We start from the raw sequence: 20,325 nt of genomic DNA, 5'->3' as shown, positions 1-20,325 counted from the left end.
GGAGAAGAGGAATTTGTGGCACAACTTGACTAGAAGAAGGAATCAGTTGGTAGGACATGTTCTGAGGCATCAAGGATCACCAATTTAGTATTGGAGGGCAGCGTGGAGGGTAAAAATCGTTGAGGGAGACCATGAGATGAATACACTAAGCTGGTTCAGAAGCTACTTGGAGATGAAGAATTGCACAGGATAAAGTAGCATGGAGGGCTGCATCAAACCGGTCTCTGCACTGAAGGCTACCAGCACAAAAATAACAACAACAACAACATAATTTTACACCAAATTTTGCTGAAATAATTCTTCTAGTTCTAACCTTAAATCAAACCTTAATAACTTTCATCTTTTGAAACCAAATGAGATACTCCACAGATGCACCAGTTTAAAATCGTTGATGCCATAAAATTTTATAGCCTCATATATTTGTCTTTAGAACCAACAATGGTGTAACACATGAAAACCAGTTTGTAAAATAATACGTATTGTAGAATATTACACCAGTGTTGTGCATTGTTTCATTCATAATATTTATTCCAGAGGATCTCCACTGTCTTTAGCTAATGAGAAATCCTGCAAGGCTTAACATTAGAGAGTATTGTAAGTCCTACTTTGTGTCTATATGTGGGCAGAGAGAGAGAGAGAGAGAGAGAGAGAGAGAGAGAGAGAGAGAGAGAGAGAGAGAATATTTATTTATTCATTCAGGGACCACTGGTAATGATACCAGTTCATATAACAGCGGGGGAGAAACTGAGAAAGAAAAATATATCTTCTCGTAAACAACAAGTTTCAAACGTGTACTATAACCTGGAGAATATCCTTTATTTCAAAATCCAAGCAATATGAACTACTACTTACCACCATCATTTGTTCCTGTAGCTGCCTCGCTATTTTTTCATCTTCCTCAGCCTGCTGCCTTTTTTGACGCTCCATTTCCAAGATTTCTTCCTATAAATTAACAAAAAACTGTATTGATAGTCCGTCTTTAACATGACTGACTGCATTACCTTATAATAATAACTTCCTCATCAAATCACAGACAAAAAACCATTTCCTATTAAATAAGACACTAATATTGGCCTTTCTTTCTTTATTCTACAGGTAAGCAGTTAAAGCAATAAGACAAAGTTTTCTTTTTCAATCATACTGTTTCAAAGGCAAGCATAAAGTTATAATGCATATATTCTTAAGCTTTGACAAAAAAGAATCCTGTTACACGGACAATGTGAAATTGTGAAGATAAATACCTCATATGCTAAATTTATAAAATGAATATCTACTTGCTGCATAAAACTGTCACATCCACACACTTGAATTTATTATTTTGGAGATACCAATTACAATAAAAATTATAATAAAAATTATAATAACTAATGGCAGCACAAAGCCCAAGTCAGACACGCTAATAAAGAAAATACAATTCAGTCAGAATGTTATTATTTCTAGAATTTAACCTTGGTTAATAATGAAACGTATATATTATTTTGTTGAAGTAGAGGCCTCCTTTCCAGCAGTCTTTACCAAGTGCTGTTGGAGTAACAGTGCATCCAGGTGACTTTCAGAGTGCTTAAGTTATACTTGTTAAAGAAGCATCACGAGATACACATGAGAAACTACAGACTTATATTGACAATTCTGATTAACCAGCACTAACTGTATGAGCAGCAATCACTGGAAACTCAGTTTGCTCTATTCATTCATGTGATTCAGAAGGATGCATACAGTGGCACCCAATTTGACATCATTTTTGACTTCAAGAATGTCTTGATACAGCTCATATTACAACTTAACAAACAAAATATATGTTTACACATTACAGACTAGTCGTTAATAGTGGATTTCCTAACAAAGGCAGAATCTACCAAGACACTTTCAAAATCAAATATGTGAGCATATCACATTGAAGTAGGGCAGTATTGTTACAACTATATACAATAACATTAGTAAAACTCTGAAACAATCAAGAAATAATCAGCACTTGGAGTAAGGAATAGCAACTCATTTTCAAAATACAAAGGAGTATCATCTACTGTTCGACTGAACTGGGTAGGAAGTCATCGGAATCAGACACAAATGTCAGATCTTTAGTTGCTTTAGAAAGGGATCTATAAATGTGCAAACTGAAGTTACTCAAGAAGTTTTGTGAACTCTTGAGTGTTCACTGTTACCCTGGGTGTCTCCAGGACTTTACCTAACAGAGGAGATGGGGAGAAGATCTACAACTGCCACTTTTTATATAATTGAGTCTGTGAATTTGGATGTATGTCATTTCACAAGAAATAATTTTCGTAGGAGCGCCAGAAAACTTATTAGGTCCAAGAGAATTGACAGTTCCCCTCCCCTCCCATTCCTTTTCCCAAGGGTCAAACTGCTCCAAGGAGACCGTACATCATGCATTCATTAGATAAAAGTGGAAATGTAAAAAAGGTAATTTTAACTAACAGAAGATTCAATTTATGGTCAAAGAACACCATCATCTTAGTTGAATTTAGTCAGAAAAGGCACTTGATTATGAAGCACGCATTTCATTCCTTTGTTGGTGATTCTCCTTTCCACGGTTTTGAACTTACCACTGTACTGCACAACAAAGAAAGGTAAGGAAAAAGCCACTCCACTGTGCCATGCCTACTTCCAGAATTACTTTAATCAACTATGTAAAGCTGACTATGATTGTTGTGATAATCAATTCCACATGCTATTGATCACTAAATCACACTATGGAATACATTGTAGGCCGTACACGCTGTATGTTTCTCTATCACCACCTAATGAAAACACAATGGAGGATGAGAACACAACTGTGTATTGGGCGAAAATTAGCCAGGGGGCACATGATCAACAATGGACAACGATGACAGCTGTCAAAACTTTGTTCCTGATATGAAATGCATTGTCAAATCTTTTGATGTACCATGACCAAATGGCCATCGTTAATTGGGCATTTAGTCTGTCTAGGAAAGGCCTACAATTACCACAATCTGACATTAGCAAAAGATTTCTGAAGCAATGTCAAAATGCTTAATGTACTGAAAGGTTTCCTTCTGAACTTCAGTGGATTATTTACAACAAACTTCATGAGGGAATAAATATTCTGTGCAGCCGAAATGCCTAACTCTTTAAACAGATGCATACGAAACAATTGTGGGTAAGCAAAACATATTATACTTGCTGCACATTTTTTTACCAATGAACATCTTCCTCCTTAAAGTTGAGTTACCCCACAGCATTATTCCACACAACATAATTGGGTGAAAACACAAAAAATATGTCAGCTTCCTGATTTGTCTCTGCCCAAGATTTGCAATGAATCTAAGTGCAAATCTGGCTGGACTAAATTGTTTCAAGAGTTCCAAAATCTATGTCTTCCAGTTTAAATTCTCATCAATATGGACATCTAAAATTTTTGATGTTTCCATTCTAGTTATTATTTTCTTCCATGTGTTATAATTGTCATCGGCATAGTACCTTTAGATGTGCAAACCTGAATAGGTTGTGACTTTCTGAAATTGAGAGTAAGATCAGTTGCAGAAAACACATTCAACAATAATTTTAAGACAATTATTTACCATTTATTCCGTTGCAGTGTGTGTGTTTCAACTGATGATAATACTACCGTCATCCGCAAAAGAAACTAATTCTGCTTGTTGTACATTCAACAGAAGATCGTTTACATATACGAGGACTAATACTGGACTGAAGATCGAGTCTTATGGAACCTTAAATTAATTTCTCTCCAGCCAGAAGAATATCCCCGGCTTACATTGGTTGAAATATTAAGCATAACTTCCTGCACTCTCTTAATTAAGTATGACATTATACACTGGTTTGTTATATAATCAATTCCAGCCCTCAGTTTATCCAGGAGACATGATTCAAACAGTCAACTTCTACAGAAAGGTCACAGAAAATACCGACTGGTGCTATTTTGTAATTTAGTGGTTGTAACATTTGGTGAGTGAATGTGTAAATCACATTCTCAATTGAGTAACACTCTTAAAATCCAAACCGCGAGTTACTAAGGATTCTGTAAAGAATGTCTGGCATTCTTATGCTGAAATGAAACTGTTTCTCTAAAGTAAGTCCTTAACCCAGTAACATATCAAGTATTTAAGAAAAATTTCAACATAAGAAGGTACCTTTTCATCTTATCATTTTAATGTCTTTTTTCCAAATATCCCAACAGCTATATGCCCTAATCTCACTGCCCAGTTATATCTGTACCTTGTCTCAGCCCCATCTGGTAATGCTTGACAACATTTCTGAAGTCTGAATGCTAATAAAGATTTGAAAATGTCAAACTTCCCCATAATCTACACTGAACAATTTCTTCAACTTGTGGCTCTTCCTCAGTATTTAACAGTACCATTCCTCTAAGATAAATGAAGAGAACCTACTGACCCATGTTAACCATTTTTTACGGTACAGTACAGGAAATAAATATTCACCCCATTTTTTTTTCATAAAAGTGTGGACTCTTAGAAATCTTCACTACATTACGAACAAGTGGCAACTCTACATTGATTCAACAAGAAGTAGCTTCAAAACAGTGTTGCCTCTAAGACAGCATGTAGGAATGAGTATCAATATGCTGCCCTAAGTGAATTAAGCAATGTTGTAAAAAGTTTGCCTTTAGGACCATATTGAATTTTGAGCTACGTGAGGAAGAGCAATGGCCCCTGACATTACCCTGATTTCATCTCATCTCAAAATTTGTTTCCCACTCTAAGTGTTTGGGTTTGTCTTTTCAGAAATCCTCAAATGAAGAGCATAACTCTGCTGTAAATAACAATATTTGCTATTTCCCAATTAATTTATGATGAGACACAATGTTAAATATGTTTGCAAGATCTATCAAAACAGTATCAACTAGTGATATATGATTAATGCCTCTGTAAAATCTTGAGTGTTGTTAAAAATTGGTTGTAGCACTGATATCCTTCTCGGAAGTTGTATTGCTTGCTACAGAACCGGAAATTTGAATTAATGATCGCCCTCAGGTATTTAGGAAAGACATATTTTATTTGCTTGCTTACCACCATCTAACATAATGGATAATGGCATACCCATCCAAAAGAAAGCAGAAAGTTGTACTTAGTAATTCAGCCAATACAGCCCACTGATGTAATTTTGACCAGAGAGAAATCACTTATGGGGTTCCTCAAGAAGCAGTTTGTTGTAAATAATCCACTACAGTTCAAAACGAACAATGATGTACATAATTACATCAGAAGGGAAAATGACTTTCATTACTAGCATGTTACAGTTGTCTTTAGCACAAAAAAGGATGCACAACGCTGTACCAAAAATTTTTGAACATTCACCCAGTGATATAAAATGACTGACAGACAGCAAAGTAAAAAAGTTTATCCTCGACAACTTCTCCTATTCCACAGAAGACTTTCTATTATTCTACTTTGCAGAAGGTGGTGGGTATGAATTCCTAACTCACATCTGTTGTTGTTGTTGTTATCCCACTTAAAAAGTTCTCGAATGTCTTGGAATCCCTGGCACCAATACCTTGCCAGTGTCAATGTCAATAAAAAGCAAAAATCATCAGTACCTTTAATTCCAAAAATGGATAAAAGGCCTATATACATAATTAAGTTTGTATGGAACCATCAATGCACAAGTCCTACTCGCACACGGACATTTTTTTCAGTATGTAGCCATAATTACAAAATTAATTTGTAATGTGAATGTAAAATGACTCATTCCACATCAGTGTGAGGTGCAAAATGATCCACGGAAGATGAAACTGACCAACCAACATCAAGACTCACTGGTCTAAAAATTGTTACACATGACTGGTGGAATGGCACTATCACGCCTCGTGATGAGAAAAAAGGCATAAAATTAATGTTTGTTTTCCGTTACTTTGCTACTTAATTAACAAACTGGTCATTATACTTTTGCAACCCAAGCATTAGTGAATTATCGAGAGACATGAATGATAACGAAATAAATGTAAAAACAGAAAATCTCACTGATTCAGTGACATAAGCTACATCTTATTCACAGCAAAATGTTTTCAAAGAGTATAATTCCAGCTTACTCCACCGAAAGAAATAAACTATAAACATACATTTCATGCATGATAAGCATATTTTCCTGTAGTTGACAATTCTTATTATCACAGGCACTTCTCTTGACATGTAACAATTTTGTATGGTGGCTAACAATTCACACATTCTTACAGTGCACTCTACTTTCCATTGCACCGAATATTTCGTATATGTTACTACTTTTGCTTCAAAAGTGAATGTGCCGACGATTCTTGCCACTAGTAGCTCAGATGTAGCAACAATGGTGGAATTGGTGTCGTGTATTTTACTGCTTTTGATGTTTTATCATCACATCTCTGTAGTTTTCCCTCAGCTACAGTTGTGGTGGCTTATCTGGTACATTAAATAATGAAGGTATTCCATTCCATACAGGTTTCCTATGTTCGACATTCACTGTTTTGATTGGAAGCATAATGAACGAAACTTTGCATTCTCAAGTACATATAGAGCATTTTTCTATGAAACACCAGGTCTTCTGCTGTTCATTAGCCAGTTTATTGTTGTTAAAAGAAAACAACATTCTTCTAAATATTTCTAGGTCAAAAGAGAATTGTTAAGTGATCTGTAAGGTACTGCTTCATACCTCCCAGGACCCATGGGAAATTAAGAAAAACATGTGATGTCATTTTTTAGTTACAATCAATTTTTACAGCACTAAATATGCTTCCCACTGTAAAAAAACTATGTTACAAATCAATACAAACAATACGATCCACACTCATCTGATATGGATACAGAAGTGTGTGTGTGTGTGTGTGTGTGTGTGTGTGTGTGTGTGTGTGTTTTCGCTTCAGAACAAGGCCTAACATAATGTATAGAGCTTTTTTTTTTCATTATGGCTGTCTAAGACTCAGTGTCTCCTCTATATGGTGATTAGCAATCTATCCTTTCCAAAATACTGTTGTTTCTATTTCCCCACTGTAACTTAACTTTGCATGCCATGACAATAGCACTGAGAAAATCTTAACACAGAAGTTTGTAACTCCTTCAAAATATGTAGTTACTGCCTGTTAGTGAATATACTTAACAGCTTTTTTTAAATGAATTATTGTATTCCATTTTGATTAATAAATCATTTTACACCGTTTTTCTGATAAATGACTTCAAATAAAGTAAAACAGTCATCAGTTATTATTGATTTGCCATAAGTCATATTTGAGGTGGAAAGTTTTCACCCTACTCTTATCCGATAATTGGCTTATCAAGCCAGTTAATGTATGTTTACATCTTTGCAACTTTCTGAGTTCAGCAGATCCATCCAGCTGTTTCGCAAAGAGGCAACGGACACATGCGATGAATGCAATGCCACACATATCTCTGATCTGCGCACATGGGAACCATGTACAGGCAACAGAGTCTCCCCATTCCAGTCAGGCAGATACATGCAATAATCGTGGGCTATCTTCATTTGTTGCGCTCTTTTATTACATCTCATTGTCGAAAGATTCAGTTTCTCACATGCATTAAAATTTATCTTTGTGCCAACACTTCCACCCCCTGGGAAAGTCTCTCAGAAACTAGAAAGCAGCAGCTAGTAGGTGTCATAAAAAGATTTTTTTGTTTCCAACTGCCACAGAAGAAACACTGTCTCAAATATCAGGACAAATTCACACAATTAAATAACCAAAGGCACATTTGTAAAATCTGAAGTTTTCTTCTGAGGTATCTGAAAACTGCACTGCATTAAAGTAATCTTTTCTTTACAACAATCACCTAACACAATATTGATTTCATGAGTGTTCTCTTCTTCATAAAAAAATCTGGCACTTACATGTTGATTTGATTGAATTTATTCAGCCAGGGATCATCCAACAATGTTGTGTGTTTCATTGTCATCGTAAATGAAACTAAATAGTTCAAACCATACATACACAGACAATAAAGATGTATGCTTTTACAGATAGGAGCCATCTTGGCATTTGCCTGAAATGATTTAGGAGAACCACAGAAATCCTAAATTGGGATGGCTGGGAAGAGCACACTTCACCCTCCTGAATATGGGCTCAATGTCTTGACAATTGCCCTGCATCATTCAGTTGATTCCCGTTGTACAATGTTCTCTGATTTACACATAATTTGCTCCCGACAACTTATATTATAAAACAGGCTGACACGGATGTTGTCATTAAAAGCTACGAGATAATCCCTTTTTTGAAGAGGAGAATATCAATCTTCAAGGAAGTACACACCAAATCCATTATTTTTCTCCTCAGAGTAACTATTGATTACAATATAATTTGTTTTCACATTTCTAACAATCGGGTGGTCTAACGAGAAACATATGTAATTGATAGAACAGCATCTGGCATTTCGTTGTTTGTTATTGGTTAATTCAGCAGACTAGAACAAAACACTGAAACAAAATGACTGTCTATAATGTCTAAGAGATAAGTACAAACTGAACAAAATATGACGCCTGCATTAATATTTTTGACAAACACGTACTGAAGATGAGTTTTCTGAGACCACTGATGGGCCAAAGCTGCCCTGGCTCCTTTATAAGTCGCTTTGATTCATAAATTGTTTGCATAAAAAAGATCAAATGAAAGAAAGCTATAATTGTATTTATAAATGAAATAGCTGCTTCCTCTGCTGTACAACTACTACACAGCCATTCATTGAGATGATGAAAGTCATGGGATAACAATATAAAGGTGGCGGCAGTATCACATACACGAGGTATAAAAGGGCAATGCATTGGTAGGGCTGTCATTTTTTCTCAGGTGACGCATGTGAAAAGGTTTCTAACATGATTATGGTCGCACAACAAGAACTAACAGACTTTAAGCATGGAATGGTAGTTGGAGCTAGACGCACAGGACTTTCGTTTTGCAAATCGTTAGGGAGTATTCCAAGATCCATAGTGTCAACAGTGCACCGAGAATATCAAATTCCAGGCATTACCTTTCACCACAAACAACACAGTTCTCAACAGGCTTCACTTAACGACCGAGAGCATCAGCATTTGCGTAGAGTTGTCAGTGCTGGCAGATATGCAACACCCCATGAAATAACTGCTGAAATAAATGTGGGACATATGATATATGTATCTGTTACAAAAGTATGGCAAAATTTGGCATTAATGGGGTATGGCAGCAGACGACCAACACGAGGACCTTCACTAACAGCACGACATTGCCTACAGCACCTCTCCTGGGCTCTTGACCATATTGGTTGGACTTTACACAACTGGGAAGCTATGTCTGGCCATGCACCCTAGTTGCCAACAAGGCACCAGGGAAACTTATAGTGGATCCATAATTGTCTGTGCTGTGTTTACATGGAATGGACTGGGTCCTATGGTCCAACTCAACTGACCACTGACTAGAAAATGTTATGTTTGGTTACATGGAGACAATTGCAGCCATTCATGTACTTCATGATCCCAGAATGTTTATGAATGACAATGCACCTGGTCACAGTTGTTTGGAATGAGGCTGAAGAATGTTCTGGACAATTTAAGGAAATAATTTAGCCACTCAGATCACCCAACATGAATCCCATCAAAAATTTATGGGATATAATCGAGACTTCAGTTCATGCGCAAAACCCTGCACCGGCAAGACTTTTGTAATTATGGATGGCCATATACACCATGGCTCAATATTTCTGCAGGGGACTTCAACGACTTGTTGAGTCCATGCCATGTCAAGTTGCTGCACTAAGCCAGGCAATGGGAGGTCCTACACTTAATTAGGAAGTATCCCATGACTTTTGTCACCTAAGTGTATATTTGCCATTCACAATCTCCAAATAGTATGGGAAATTCTACCTCATTTTAAAATCCCACAGGGCATCCTAAAGACCTCAAATTGGGGTAATGGTCTCTGGTAGCAAGAATTAAAAATCAGAGCTAAACTTGTTGCCATTGGTACAGCATCTGTGTATATTTGTAATTTCCTTCCCTATTAGTATTCCAACAAGACTAAGTATTACTTCAAAATCATGAATACAATTTGTAAATAGAATATTCCTTGCCATATTTCTCTGTTCTATCACCTCACATACGCAATATGAAAAAAAGCTATTACTCATCACAGTGTTTGAGGTTCTTTCTACGATTTCATCTTTGTCCCAAAATACACAGCTATGGCAGTGGTGGCTGCATGCATAGTGGCCATCCTGATCAATGGAACAGTGCATATGGTTCTGTTTAGGTATGAATGGGATCAAGCATTGTCTTGTGTCAAACAACTGTATACTAACACTTACACACACAACAATGGGGCCAACAACTACAATAGATGATGGTTTGTATGAAAATCTCTTGACTAAATTTCATTGCTACCTTAACTCTCTGTGCTACATTTCAGTTCTCAGCACTTCCCACACACACTTACATGTATTTATTAAACATACACTGACAATGTTAATGTGGTAGCTATTCAGAGGAAGTAAAATATTCTTTGAGTGCCAGATCCAACATTAACCTGATTAATAAGTCCACTTAGATACAGAAATGCTTCCTAAAATTCAATTTAATGTAACAAACTGTACTCTCTTCTAAAATTAATCACCGTTAGAAACGCTTCCAAGAAAATAGCTAACTGAAAAGAGTAATTAATATTTACAACTAATTGGCTTACCTGTTTTACAGATTCTTGAACTTTCCTGGCAATCTCTTCATCTTCTGTGAGCAATTTCGTAGCCTCTAATCTCTTCCGTTCTTCTTCCTCCTGCATAAAAATCAAACCTTATACACAAATTTCAACATTCATCAGTAAAGGTAGACTAATGTGAAAGCAGAAAAGTCACAGTCATTCACATAAATTGTAAAGAGTACCCATTCTCAGTAAAAATGAAATGGAGAAAGAAGTTGCCTGAGAAAGGCTCAGAGATCTGTTTAGGAAAAAATTAAACAAAGAAGGATGAGATAGTATGCACACACAAAATTAATATAAAATGAATGCACCGTCTGGAAATGCAATAGCAATAGATAACAGTCTTGGGCAGCAACATGCTAAGAAAGCCTGAAGAGGGAAATTTTAAGTGCACGGGAGGGGGGGGGGAGGGGGGGGGAGGAAAAAAAATTTACTGCAGAAAATTTACAGCAGAAGAGAGTCTAAATCAAGGGACTTTGACATGTTTTGGCCTAGTTGCATGGTACAGAAATAGTTTCTTCCTTCTTACACTTACAGTGCATTTTGTTATAATGAATGATAAATCAACACCCCCCCCCCCTCCTCTTATCCTCTTTGCACCTACATTTTAATAACATAACCTGTAGTGCTTAATGTCAATTAATGCTCATTTAAAATGTACGGCAAAGCACATATCACATCAGCTAATTGTGAATGATGCAAAAAAACACTCTTTAAGAGTCTCTGATAATTCTTTTGTCTTTTATTTCACACAGAAATAAATGAATCTATAAGCCACACATGGAATGGTCAACATGTCAGACTCAACAGTCCATAATCCAATATGTAGTCAATCCAAATGAGGTGTCTTGCAGGCTATCACTGAATGTGTTATGTTATTTAACAGCACCAGAAAATTAGAGGCCTACTAGTGAAATCTGTATTGTTCATTTTCAACACATTAACACTGCTTTTATACTTTGATATTTGTGATGTCGAAAATAAAAGAAATAACATACCATAGAGAAAATATGGCCTGTTTGTGTATGACAGAACAACACATTTTGTATCTACATTATCTTGCATTACTTGAAAACTAAACACAGTCAACACTGGCTGGCCCCTCAAATATCTGGCCAGGCTGTTACTGCACTACATAATTTATGCAATTTTATGCACAGACAGATGATATGTAATCACAGGAATGTAAGATGGCATCTCACCAGCTGGTATGGGTATGAAATGGAGGACAACTATATGACAATGAATTTATGCTAACGTCTTTTGCCTCAACCACAACCATAACCTCAAGCTACTCGACTTATGAAAACTCATGAGCTCAAACTTTCAAAACTAAACATACACAGATAGTTTATTCTCCTGTCACTTTTTAGTTAAAACCATCCACCCACTGGCTAAGCAAATGTAACACTTTGCAACCATAGAAGCAATACTGAAAATGTGTCCTGGCCAACACTGACATACATGATTTTAGCCCAGTACACACACTTGTTTACGGCATAATGACATGACTCAACAAGGAATTTTCTCGATTAAAATAGTGGTCTGGTGCCCACAAGTTCGCTTCTGCCCTCTTGTCAAAATATAAAATGCACTCTGTCATAATTTGGCATGCTGAAATGTGAGCACAAAAATATTATAAACAAGTGCATAGTAAAAGCTGTGCACAGATGTAATACATGCAGAGACGGGTCACTCCACGAAGGTGACTGTATCGTAGCTTTCACCACCGACAGTATGTTGCCCTTGTATGACCTTGTTCAAGGCAGTGACTATCTGCATAAATGAATTTGCAACATCTTTCAAGGAAATTTCTATAACGCTGCTTCATTCATTAACAGCTTTTTTCATAATATTATACAGGAGTGACAAGCAATGAGAATTCCTTTCCTGCAGCCAAGGATGTAATACAGATGGATTCTCCCCCTACGTGCAACAAGAACACAATCATTTTCAATTAGTCGACCATACAAAATTTATGGTAAAGTATCAATTAGGTCAGACTGCTCCTTTTCGAAAGTGGTGTTTCATACATTCAGCGATTCTGCAGCTGCACACAAGACAGAACAGTAGATTATGTTTCTTATGATCAGTAGCGAAAACCATGGGTATTAACAACAATACAGACAGCGGAAGGCTGCTCCATCATCATGATCCAGGAAAGTAATCAATGTGCAAACAATGATGCTTTATTTTTATGGCATGAAGGAGATAGTTCACCACTATTTTATTCCCTCGTGTGCCATAGTTAATAATCATTATTACCATCAAATGATAAAATTAGTGTGAGGCACTGTGGAAAGCTCATCCTGTAGTGCAGTGATCGACAGATTGGCACCTCCACCATGACAAAGCTCTTAGTCTACAGCGGTGTGTGTGTGTGTGTGTGTGTGTGTGTGTGTGTGTGTGTGTGTGTGTGTGTGTGTGTGTGTGTGTGTGTGTGTGTTTCGGCCAAAAATAGATTGGCCAAGGTTTTTCACTTACCAGATGTGACCTTTTGCCTACAGTGAAAACAGAGGTACAAGGAACAGTTTTCAGGACACAAGAGAAATGGAACTAAGTTACTACCCATTATCATTTTGGGTAACGTTAAAAATTTGTTTCCGGCAATGGCTGAGACCCTCTTAGAGGTGCAAACAGGTCCACAGTAACGGAGTTTATCTTTGTATAAAATATGTGAGTGTATAAAAATTGTTACTTACATGTCCCCCTCTAGCATTTATGTTCATAGTACCTAGATTATTGCTGCAAAACTCTGTTTCAAAAGTTCTTCTTTAAGGTCTTGCACAATCTAGACTAATATCTTCAAGTAAGACTTAACAAGCACATTATCATTCCCCTTCCCATCCTGAGCATACAGTGGGTGGACAAAATCAGCAGCTATCCCGTTGCAATCTAACCTAGACCCCAAGCTGCAGATCTGCCACTACAACTTCTGAGAACCCATACTTTAAATGCATTCGTTAATAATTGTTTCAATAGTAAGAGAGCACAGGTAATATACACTTATCAATAACAGAAATATCAACAAGGGGCAAAAAAAGATTCTGAAAAGACTGTCACCATCCACACAGTCCAAGTAATTTGCATTTTCTGGCATAAAGGCATCATCTGACTAACACATAACATAGGGTACTCCACACTATCCTCCCATTAGCCGCCTCAAACTTGGCACAGGCACACTGTCAACAACTGCTCAATACTGTGCACATGTATCTGGCTCTAAGCCTAAATTTTAGTTGTAATACTTAAGAAGTAAATGTACTAAACCGTATGTAAGGAAGAAAGGCAGTTTCAGATGAACTGTTACACTCACAACCATAGACATTAAAACCACATCTGTGGATGCACTGCCTTTTGTCTTTATTTTGAAGTCTTATTTCTGGATACCAAAATCTTCAAAACACGGGCAGTAGATAAAACGCTTGGAAGAAAATAGTCACTCATTAAAGACAGCCATAATTATCCATTACTTATGTTACTTGTTCATATTCCTGAGACTGGTTATTTCAAATACCTGTTGCTGTCTTTACCACCACAACGTACACATAACAATGATCTAAAAGTACATGTGTGTTCACTCTCACAACTAGCAGCGTATTTTGGCAATACTGTGCAAGACAAGAATGTGATTGTGTAAACTATTCCCTGTCTTCATTCTCTCCCACAAAATTTATTGATCAATGTTTGCTCTAATTGGGTGCCTCCAACATAAATGGGCATTGCCAACATTTGCTTTATGCCACAACTGCAGCTTGCGGGTTACTTTTTCTGAACTGAAATCAATCCATTAGATCTACTTATGAGAATTTTCAGGCCTGAATAACCACACAGCAGGAAAATATACAGTATTTTGATCTTTAAAAACTACGTACTTCTTAATGTTACATGGATAGAGAAGCATTAAATTTTCAGTAATGAAGTTGTTATTAATCAGCTAATATCATGTATTAGGTTTCCAGACTTAGTACAAAAATGATGATGTGTAGTATACCTGCAACTTTCTTATAAGCTCTAAACTAGCATTTTGTTCTTCTTCCTGTTTCCTTCTTATTTCTTCCTCATATTTCTTTACTTCAAGAGCAAATTCCTCACGAATTTCCCCTTCAGAAGATAGTGACACAGGTGGAATCATTGCAGATAGTCCTGAAAATTATGTCCAATTCAGAATAGTGCAAACTGTGTGTAATGACTTATTATTAAAAACATGTAGAATTTTGAGAGACACAAATAACATTTTCAGTAAAGCCAGTATCCTAAAACCTATTAGAATGTCACCACGGACAGTCATGATTTAACAAAAGCAAAAACAGATGTGATTGTCATTATAGCCTTTGCCATTTGTACAAGCAATACGCTATGAAAATTTTAAACCCAAATTCCGAACACTGTCCTGAAAATGCCATTTTTCCAAGAGTATGTACTATATTACTATCTGATCATTTGTGTAGTCCTATTACACGCAAAGCCAAGTCTTCTGCGGGTTAATCTTTATTTCTAATATTCTAGTTAAAGTTCCAATTCTCCACTAAAACAAGTTACTAATTACAGGAACAAGCCTCACACAACAGGTTCTGAAACAATTCTATTCCAAAAGTGAAGGATTTACCAGCACAAGTGTTCCAAAAACAATTTCCTTTTTAAAGTTGAAAAACATTTACACAGAGTTATTCAGATAATCCTCATCCTATCAAACTTAAATCCAATAGTACTGTTGTTGCTTAACAGCTTCAAATCGAGTTATACAACAGATAAACAAGGAAGACTTCTACCAAACATGTCTTAATCCAAATGATATGGCCATGCCTTCCACTGAGAACGTCAAGATAATTGAAAATCAGCAAATTCTACAATATTCCGAACTCGAAACTATTTTCATTCAAAATGCAACTCCAAAAATTATCCCAGCCCCTGGCGAGTCACAATTTTGTTCTCCTTTATTATTAGTTTCGCCAAAAACAATTACCAAGAAAGTAGATCTACAGCGCAATAAAGCCAATGACGTTTCTCAAGGCTACAAAATGTATAAATTTAATGACATATGCGTTACAGCTAGTTCAACCATATTTACTAAGCAGATATAGGCTAATTTTATTCGACTGTGAGTCTTTCAAGCACTACATAGCTGAATTAAGAAAAATAAAAATTAGAAAAACTATCTAAAACGACACTGATATCACGTAAAGACGCAGTTATATACGTACTGTCCGCTACGCCGTCATCGTCTCCTTTCAGCTTGGCCTGAACTTCATGCGGGAATTTCTCCTGTATCAATTTCCACAGAGTCTGGTTCACTAAACTTTTGTCTTTTGCTTGTCGCAGCCAACCCCCTATTCGTTTTCGGCACATAGGGCAAGTCAAGCTGTTATTTTCCACAGACTTCTCAAAACATTCCAAACACAAGTCGTGGTTACAAGGCAATGTCACTGGTTCTATCAAAATACCCATACAAACTGGACATGCAACATTCAGCAATGTCAGATTATTTAGTGAACGATGCTTCCGCACCACACGATTTTTGTTCACCCCCATGGCCATTATCGACTTAAGCAAATAACACCATAACGGAAAAAACACACTCACACACACTATTTACAGCCTCACCGCCTTTTGTTTCTTTCAAACTTGTTTATAGTTCCACCAAATAATCGGAGGGCAGCATCTGCGCCCGGCAAAGTCTTCATACATCAGCAGTGCAACCAACAGCACATCGGACACAACTGCTAAAGTAAAAAAGTACAGCTTTCAGGTGATGTAAGGGCTCTGAAAATATATATTCCAAAATAAAGGCTCGATTCTGCAAATAGAACAATAATCTGCAGTACCAAAATAATTAATACGTGTAAAATCATTTCAATCAATAGTAGAGGCACATATCGCGTTGGGAAATTTCATGAGAAACGGTTACTCGCTCCGAAAATTTCCGCTACCCAGTTTTCAATTTTTGAAAACGTCTACGCACACTGATTCGCTGCCTGTCTTGGCAGTAAACAGAGATAGATACAGACTAATAACGCAATTTAAATGTTTGCAGTTCTAAAGCGTGTAGCTCAAGTACTTCGGACTGATATGCTTACCTAAATATGAAATACACGTTTATTTGAAAGAACACCAGGACGTCAGATGAAAATATGAGCCAAACATTTTCGCGGTATCTTGGAAGTTTTGATAAATGTTTGAGAACGGCAAATTATTTTGTCCCCAAATAAATGCACCTCTTATTGAAGGACAAATGTGCTGAGAAGAAGATGGTCTCAACTTTAAGTCTTCGATATGATGCTTTTTAGAAGTTTTCTCCATGCCACACCAAATTCAAAATTCTGCTGTAAAATTACCTTATCAGTATACTGCGGAGAGATCGTAGTAGAGCTTCCGTATCCTATGAAAATGATCCTACATTGGGACTCTAGACACTTCATCGACTTTTGCTGTTTATTCGAACGGTGCACTGTACAAGTTACTAGTGGTTCTTCCCGTTCCACTCACCTATAGAGCGAGGGAAGAAATCTAATTTGACCTCGCGATTCCTGCGGGAGCGGTATATAGAAGGGTGTAGAATACAGGTATTACTAGATTTCTCATTTAAGCCAATCCTTGAAAATTTTCGGGTAGGCTTTCTCGGGAGATTTTGCATCTATTTTGAAGTGCCTGCCATTGTAGTTTTTTCAGTGTCTACGTGAGTGACACTCTCCCACGGTTCAAATAAGCCTGTGGCCTTCTTTGTATACGTTCGATATCTCCTGTTTGTTCTGTTTGGTACAGGTCTCACTCACTTACGCAGTATTCTTGTATAAGTTGTACGAGTGTGTTGTAAGTAATCTTTATATACTGGCTGCATTTCCCTGTATTCTACGTATGAACCGAAATCTATCAGCTGCTTGCCAACGACGGAGCCTGAGTGACTCATTTCATATGACTACGAACTGCCACACCCAGTTATTTGTATGAGTTGACCGTTTCCACTTGTGAGTCAGTAAAATTTTTGTCATAGGATATTATGCTCTTTCGTTTTGTTCAGTGCGCAATTTTACATTTATGAACATTTAGTGCATGTTGCCAGTCTTTGTACCACTTTGAAATCTTATCAAGATCTGACCGAATGTGTGTGCAGCTTTTTTCAGTCAGTAAGCCTACTTCGTTATAGATAACTGTATCATCTGAGAAAAGTCTGAGCTTACTATTATTTTTGTCCGAAACGTCGTTAATACACAACAAGAACACACCCAGAGTTACTTCTACATCTGTCGATGAGCCTCCATCCAAGATAATATGCTGCATCCTTCCTACCAGGAAATTCTCAGTCCAGTCACAAAGTTCGCTTGAAACTCCATACGATCGCACTTTTGATAATAAGCATAGGTGTGGTACTGAATAAAAGGTATTTCTGAAATAAAGAAATACTGAATCTACGCGACTGTCCTCATTCATGGCTTTCAGAATGTCACGTGAGAGAAGAGCGAGTTGGGTTTCACATGACAGATGATTTCGAAATCCATGCTGGTTTGCATGCAGGAGGTCATACTGTTTGGGATACTTCATTACATTTGAGCCCATAATATGTTCTAAGATTCTACTACAAATGGATGTCAAGGAGATTGGACAGTGGTTTTGTGGAACACTTCTGCTGCTCTTCTTGTAGATGGTCTGTGCTTTCTTCCAACCACTGGGCACAACTTTTCCCTCACCCCGTCGGAGGTTCAAGTCCTCCCTCGGGCATGGGTGTGTTTGTTGTCCATAGCGTAATTAGTTTAAGTTAGATTAAGTAGTGTGTAAACTTAGGGACCGGTAACCTAAGCAGTACTGTAGCGAGCCAGTGGGTGTGTTGGACCTTCCATCGACCTACGGACCCCCTTGAAGATGTCTCCCGCAGTCGGAGACGAAACGTTGGGAATTGAGACAAATTCATCAGCCGACCACGGCATAACAGCCTGGATAATTATAATGGACAAGATTTCATCATTTTTGCTTTTGCTTGGCTACCCGCAGTTTCAGTTTGTGTCTCGTCCATAAGTGGCTGGACTTTTGGTGCCACTAACAGCAGTACACATTGTTAGAATTTCCCTTGGTTTCATAAGGGATCCTTCGATAATATTTTGTCGCGCTAGTCATTCGAAAGCTTCACACATTGCCCGCTTACAACCAAATGCATTTTATTCAGCATCTCTCTATCTGCAGCCCCATGCTGTGTTTTACACCTACTATGCAGTAGTCTCAGGTTCTTCAGAAGTTTCTTTACAGTGATTGTAAGGCTTGTACCATCATGAACTGTTCTACTAGGTACATATCCATCAGGCGCATGGTCAACCATTCTTCTCGGCCTGAACCGCAGTTCTTCTACAGTACTTACTCCTCTCCAGGGCTAAATGTTTCGTGTCCCTAAATAAGATACAACACTTCCGCCTCCTCATCTAGTTTATTGAACATAAATCTTCCCAAGTGTTTTAGTTGCCCTTTATAGTTTAGTAATCATTGTTGCTACAACTGCCTCATCGCTACTGACACAAGTTTCAGTGTAGGTATCCCCATGAAGCTCGAATTTATTTCTTACTGTATTTTCACCATGAGTGAGCTTCAGAAGAATCTATTCTAAGTAGGTCTCAGAGAAGGCATGCAGAAATGTTTCGCAGGATGGCCTTGTCACGTCCACCACTTACAAAACTGTAATTTTCCCAAATGATTGTTTAAGTTCTCTTTATTTTACCTGTTAATTTAACTTGGTAAAGAGTTCAAACCGATCGCCCTTTTCTTCTATTTACACAGGGCTTATTTATCTTGAGGGTCAGTCGTCAGTATTTGAACCAGCTTCTGGCCACTTCCAAAGCTTACTGAATTTCTCTATACTGGTAACTTTTCAGGTACGTGACCACCCTGTATACAGCTTACTATAATTATTCCCATCTACGAAAATCGTCTAATATGCTGACGATACTTGTATTTAGGTATCGACCAATAGTTTCCATGAGGCAGTGAGCGATTCATCAAGGGTAACGGATAGAATGGATAAGACATTAAATTATAGCGGTGTACAGAATTCTTCACAAATAATCCGCAATAGTTCCTTCCACAAAACAAATTATATCAGGCCGAACGATGTAAGGTTCAAATGGTTCTGAGTACTATGGGACTTAACATCTGAGGTCATCAGTCCCCTAGAACTTAGAACTTCTTAAACCTAACTAACCTAAGGACATCACACACATCCATGCCCAAGGCAGGATTCGAATCTGCGACCGTATCAGTCGCGCGGTTCCGGACTGAAGCGCCTAGAACCGCTCGGCCACCGCGGCCGGCGAACAATATAAGGCTTTCCAGTTATGAAGCACCACCAATATCGTAAGATAGATTTCTAGGGATTATATTTCATTAACGACTGAAGTGGAGCCCTTGCACAAAGAATGGCGTTAGTACAAGTGAAAAAACAACGATGAAAATGTTGTGGAGAGATTATCTCACAGTTCATCTCGTATTTTACCGTACTCTGGTAAGTTTTCACATAGATTAGGGATGCTAGCTTTAACATGACACCTCTTCAAAGTGCAAGGGGACTTCAATAATTAATGCAACACTTTTTTTTCTGAAAACAGGTTGGTTTTATTCTGGATTCCGGAATACCGTATTATTCCTCACTCTCAAAACCCTATTTTTCAACATAAACGCCGTTCAATGCG

General features: G+C 37.4%; 1 protein-coding gene across 1 annotated transcript in view; it reads right to left on the bottom strand.

Annotated features, from left to right (window-relative positions):
* The window catches only part of LOC126162833 (E3 ubiquitin-protein ligase RNF169-like), a 94,416-nt gene extending 78,087 nt beyond the window's left edge, over nucleotides 1-16,329 (bottom strand). Inside the window, exons 1-4 of the mRNA XM_049919595.1 lie at nucleotides 15,862-16,329; nucleotides 14,652-14,803; nucleotides 10,643-10,732; nucleotides 853-942 (exon numbers count right to left, since the gene is read on the bottom strand). Of these exons, the coding sequence (XP_049775552.1) occupies nucleotides 853-942; nucleotides 10,643-10,732; nucleotides 14,652-14,803; nucleotides 15,862-16,195 (666 nt within the window). The 5' untranslated portion in view covers nucleotides 16,196-16,329. The remainder of the gene's footprint in view (nucleotides 1-852; nucleotides 943-10,642; nucleotides 10,733-14,651; nucleotides 14,804-15,861) is intronic.
* Nucleotides 16,330-20,325: the final 3,996 nt, after the last annotated feature.

The sequence above is a fragment of the Schistocerca cancellata genome, chromosome 2, assembly GCF_023864275.1.
Source record: "Schistocerca cancellata isolate TAMUIC-IGC-003103 chromosome 2, iqSchCanc2.1, whole genome shotgun sequence".
In the NCBI taxonomy this organism is placed as follows: domain Eukaryota; kingdom Metazoa; phylum Arthropoda; class Insecta; order Orthoptera; family Acrididae; genus Schistocerca; species Schistocerca cancellata.
Note: the sequence above shows the minus strand (reverse complement) of the source record. Positions and strands in the feature narration are given on the sequence as shown.